Source organism: Geospiza fortis, unplaced genomic scaffold (assembly GCF_000277835.1).
Source record: "Geospiza fortis unplaced genomic scaffold, GeoFor_1.0 scaffold130, whole genome shotgun sequence".
NCBI lineage: Eukaryota > Metazoa > Chordata > Aves > Passeriformes > Thraupidae > Geospiza > Geospiza fortis.
In genome coordinates this window covers 11,402,486-11,407,632 of record NW_005054300.1, presented here as the reverse complement: position 1 = coordinate 11,407,632, position 5,147 = coordinate 11,402,486, and the positions used below count along the sequence as shown (strand labels likewise).

The 5,147-nt window shown below is 58.5% G+C and overlaps 1 protein-coding gene across 1 annotated transcript in view; it reads left to right on the top strand.

The window, feature by feature from the left end:
- The window catches only part of NFKB2 (nuclear factor kappa B subunit 2), a 10,664-nt gene that overhangs the window by 4,054 nt on the left and 1,463 nt on the right, over positions 1–5,147 (top strand). Inside the window, 17 exon segments of the mRNA XM_031061759.1 lie at positions 4–12; positions 348–426; positions 899–939; positions 1,039–1,137; positions 1,383–1,534; positions 2,133–2,239; positions 2,388–2,546; positions 2,635–2,739; positions 2,882–2,967; positions 3,093–3,231; positions 3,311–3,353; positions 3,388–3,635; positions 3,798–3,939; positions 4,077–4,191; positions 4,393–4,600; positions 4,690–4,859; positions 5,014–5,116. Coding sequence (XP_030917619.1) covers positions 4–12; positions 348–426; positions 899–939; positions 1,039–1,137; positions 1,383–1,534; positions 2,133–2,239; positions 2,388–2,546; positions 2,635–2,739; positions 2,882–2,967; positions 3,093–3,231; positions 3,311–3,353; positions 3,388–3,635; positions 3,798–3,939; positions 4,077–4,191; positions 4,393–4,600; positions 4,690–4,859; positions 5,014–5,116 — 2,005 coding nt within the window.

The window sequence follows — 5,147 nt, the reverse complement described above, 5'->3', positions numbered from 1 at the left end:
CAGTTCCAGCCCGTGAGTGCGGCACGGATCGGAGCGGAGCGCCCCGGGGGGGTGTCCTGCCTGGTCCCGGCCCCGGAGCTGGGCAGGGGGCAGTGCCCGACCCCACGGGTGGGGTGGGAGGCGGGGGTCCGTGCCTGCTTCCGGGGTGGGAGGCGGGAGGGTCTGTGTCAGCCTCCAGGGGTGGGCACTGAGGGGTCTGCACCTGCCCGCCTCTCTTCCTGGGGAGGGACAGGGACCTGTGCCTGCCCGAATGGGGCACTGTGCCAAACTGCCATCACCCGCCCAGGGTAGTTGGGGGATTCCAGCCCAACACATTCATCACACTCACTTTCCTTCCCGTCACCTAGTGCCTGGATGGGATTGACTATGATGACTTCAGTTTTGGCTCCCACATGATGGAGCAGAAGGAGCCCCTGATGGAGACAGGTAAGGGCCCCTCTGGTTGTACCCTTCCAGAGGTCCCCAGCTGCAGTGGAGTTTCCCAGCAGGTTGACTCACACCTTTAAGTTGCCAGAAGCATCACAGGCTTTGTCCTTACTAGCCCCACTGTGGGCTGGCTGGAAATCCCTGACTCGTGACACCAGGATGGGGCTTCGTCCATCTGTCCCTACTGCTCAGTCTACCAGGGCCTGCCAGGTTGGGCTGTGACCTCCTGGGGGTCTCTGTTTCCCAAGTGGCAGAGCATCCTCTGGCCCTCCCCTCCTCTTCCTGCTACTCTGACTGCTGTTCTCAGCTGGGCTGTGACAGCACAGGGTTTGGGGGCTCTGAGGACCCCCATGGGACAGACAGGGGTCACATCACCTTCAGTGCTGTCCCTATATTTCCAGCATCCTTAGTGAGAACATGCACTTCGGTTATCCCATATTTCTCATTGGTGCCTCTCCTTTCTGTCCTCCAGTGGAAGGTCCCTACCTTGTCATTATTGAACAGCCAAAGCAGGTAAGGATGTCACCCAGGTAAAGACAGGTGTAACTGTCTCATGCTCTCATGGCATCAGGCTTTGGCCACCCTTGGCTGACCCGCTCTCTGCCTCCACAGCGGGGTTTCCGATTTCGGTACGGCTGTGAGGGCCCTTCCCATGGGGGGCTGCCAGGAGCATCCAGTGAGAAGGGGCGCAAGACCTATCCCACTGTCAAGGTGAGTGCTGCCATGGGAAGGGATGGAGCAGTGTCCTCAGCCGGTAATGCTTCAGCATCAGGAGGGGGCCTTGAAGGGAGGACAGGAAATTTATAATAAGCTCTCGTGTGTGTCCTAGTGCTGGAGAGATGGGAGAGCTACAGCAGGAAGGGTGGTGGCCATGGGGAGGGATAACAGGGATTTGTACAGAATCCTTCAGGCTCCTGGCTTATTGTACCTGACCCCCATCTCCTTCTTCCCTGCAGATCTGTAACTACACAGGGATGGCCCGGATCGAGGTAGACCTGGTGACACACAGTGACCCTCCCCGTGTACATGCACACAGCCTGGTGGGCAAGCAGTGCAACGAGGCTGGCAACTGTGTCACGATTGTGGGACCCAAGGACATGACTGCTCAGTATGTGCAAGGAGGAGCCAGGGTGGCCTCTTGCCTATGTGAGGTGGCTGTGGGTGCTGCCTGCAGCTTTTGAGATGGGGAGAAGATAGGGGTTAGTGCACCCTGGAGCTGGGTTTGTTGGATGAGATCAGGCGTGTGTAGTTCATTGTTACAACTCTGTCCCCTGAGCATTTTGCCTGTCTCTGGGTTTTGACATATGCAGCTTATTTTGAGCTTCTGTCCTTGAGGTTGCAGCTCCCCAGCTTTGCAGATGACTTTTGAAGTCAGCCTGAGTCACAGGGTTATTCTGCCACTGCTGCAGTTGCTCTTACATATCCATCTCCGGCTCAGCTCATACCATTTGCATCCATCTGGCCTTCAGTCCTCCTGATCTTGTCTTTGACAGCCCTCTGGACTCGTCACCTGTGGGAGCCCAGAGTTTCTGGGGTTCCTTTTCTCTCCTCTGCAGTTGCTCCTGTTCTGCTACACACGCACTGATTCCCTCCTGCCTGAGCGGCACCACTCTGTGCTCAGGACCTTCCCAGCTGCAGGAGCGTGTGCCCCTTTGGGCTTGCTGCTCCTGACGCTCCCAGATCTCAGCAGGTTCCCTCTTCTCCAGATTCAGCAACCTGGGTGTGCTCCATGTCACCAAGAAGAATATGATGGAGATCATGAAGGAAAAGCTGAAGCAGCAGAAGATGCGCAACAGGAGCCGTCTGCTGACGGGTGAGGGCAGCCTGGGGACTCAGTGGGCCTTGGCACTGTGGGCTGACAGCTGGGGCTGAGCTTAGCGTGGGGCTGGAGTGGGTAGGAAGGGGACCTGGAGCACTGTCCCCCCCATACAGCCTGACAGTTTGTCCCCCTGCCCTGGCAGAAGTGGAGCTGCGTGAGATCGAGCTGGAGGCAAAGGAGCTGAAGAAGGTGATGGACCTGAGCATTGTGCGGTTGCGCTTCACCGCCTACCTCCGTGACAGCAGTGGCAACTTCACGCTGGCTCTCCAGCCTGTCATCTCAGACCCCATCCATGACAGCAGTGAGTGTGGGGCCAGTCCAGGAAGGGGATGGGGCAGAAGGGGGTAAGGACTTCTGCACAGAGACTCCCAACGCCTCTTGATCTGCAGAGTCCCCCGGAGCTTCCAACCTGAAGATCTCACGGATGGATAAGACAGCAGGCTCCGTGCGGGGAGGAGACGAAGTCTACTTGCTGTGTGATAAAGTTCAGAAAGGTAAAGCCATTTTCTCAATTTGAAACCACTTGGAGGGGCTGTAGCAGGAGAGATCCGCGGCCCTGGGTGGTCAGGAGTGTTTGTCCTTGGAGCCTGTTTGGGGCAAGGAGACAGGCGGTGCCAGTGCCACTTCTCTCCCCAGATGACATTGAGGTGCGTTTCTACGAGGATGATGAGAACGGCTGGCAGGCCTTCGGAGACTTTTCTCCTACAGATGTGCACAAGCAGGTACAGGGGAGGTGGGGAGTGTCCTGCTCTGCTTCAAGGCAGATGGCTGCCTTGTGGGGTGAGGCAGCCCTGTCCCCAGCTTCAGGGATGTGCAGAACCTCATGTCCATCATGTCCTGCCCACAGTATGCCATTGTCTTCCGCACACCCCCCTACCACAAGCCCAAGATCGACCGTCCTGTCACCGTCTTCCTGCAGCTGAAGCGGAAGCGGGGAGGCGACGTGAGTGACTCCAAGCAGTTCACCTACTACCCAGTGGTGGAAGGTGAGCACCACCCAGGCAGGCTGGCATGTCCCCTGCTGCTGGGGCTGCCTCTCACCCTGCTGCCCTTCTCTCCCCACAGATAAGGAAGAAGTGGAGAGGAAGCGCAAGAAAGTCCTGCCTCAGTTTCGGGGCTGCCTCTTCCTCCTCCTCTCTCAGATGGCTGAGGTCTGGCCCTGGGGGCTCCCTTCTGCTCACCCATCCTCTGCCTTGCCCCACAGGTGGGAACCTCAGCTTCCCATACTCCTCTGGGCTGACCTACAACAGCATCTACTCGCCCGGCCCCCACCCAGTGGGGAGCTACCAGGGAGGTGTGCAGATGAAGGGCCCTGAGGCAGAGGGGCCTGAGAGTGACAGGCAGGCACCTGCAGAAGAGAGCACGTACTGCAAGGAGCTGCAGAAGCACGGTAGGAGGAGCTGAGCTTGAGGGAGGGCTGGGGCACATTGCGCAGGAGAGGAGGCATGGATGGGGGACCTTTTGGGGTTGTGTGCTGCTCTCCATACCTGGTGGATGCAGAAGGGTAGATGGGGCTGCTGCCCTGGAGGTGACATCCTGCTTTGCCCCCCAGCCCAGCTGTGCCAGCTGTGGATGCTGGCGTTAGCCCGTCGCAATGCCCATGCCCTGCTCGACTACTCGGTCACCGCCGACCCCCGCATGCTGCTGGCAGTCCAGAGGCACCTGGCCGCGTCACAGGATGAGAACGGAGACACGTGAGCACACGAGGGGTTTGAAGGGAGAGCATGGTGGTCTTGTTGTCTGTCAGAGCTGTTATGGGGGCTCTGAGGGCAGCAGGGAGTACCTGGAGAAGCATGGAGCTGGGCTAGGGACCATCCCACTCTCTCTACAGGCCTTTGCACCTCGCTATTATCCATGAACAGACAGCTGTGATCAAGCAGCTGATCGACATCATTGTTAGCATCCCCAGCCAGCAGATCATCAACATCTCCAATAACCTGCAACAGGTACATGTTTTTCAAAGCAGCCAGTTCTCCTCTACCTGGGAGTAGTTCCTCACTCCTGTTTTCCAACCTTGGGGGCTCCTGTAGCTGCTCCTGCTAAGGGGAGGCTGCAGATCTGAACAAGTTGCAGCTACTGGAGAGAATGGTGGTGCAGGACTTGGCTCCTCTTGTGAGCGCTGCTGAGGATGTGCTGCTGTCCTGCAGACGCCACTGCATCTGGCAGTCATCACCAAGCAGCCCCAAGTGGTCCAGCTCCTGCTGCAAGCCCGCGCCGACCCAACCTTGCTGGACCGCTATGGCAATTCCCTGCTGCACCTGGCGCTCCAGACTGGCAATGAAGAGATGCTGAGGACACTGCTGGCTCACCTGGGCTCAGCTGCTCCTTATCTGCTCCACCTGCCCAGTTTCCGTGGTGAGTGTGGCTCAGGGGTGATGGGCAGAACCCCGGTGTGCCATCATGGGCTTGGCCAGAAGGCTGCTGAGCCTATCCCCATCTTGCAGGCCTCCTGCCTGTGCATTTGGCTGTGAAGGAAAAGAGTTTGGCTTGCCTGGACCTGCTGGTCAGGACAGGAGCGGATGTGAATGCAGTGGAGAGGCAGAGTGGGAGGACCCCACTGCACCTGGCTGTGGAGATGGAGAACCTGAACATGGCCACCCACCTGGTGAAGAAGGTATGGAGTGGCTGGTGTAGTGGTGGCTGTGGGACAGGGATGGGGTGCAGCCTCCTACAGGCTCCTGGCAGAAGTGGGGGCTCCCCTGAGGCCTTGGGGTGTAGGAGGAGCTGTGCCCAGGCAGCCCATCCTCATGGTCTCACACCTTTCTTAGCTGGGAGCAGACATCAACAGCCGGGATTTCGCCGGGAACACTCCCCTGCACTTGGCTGCTGGCCTGGGCTCTCCCACCCTCACTAAACTGCTCCTTAAAGCTGGTAAGACACTGCCCTTCCTCTTTCACTCACC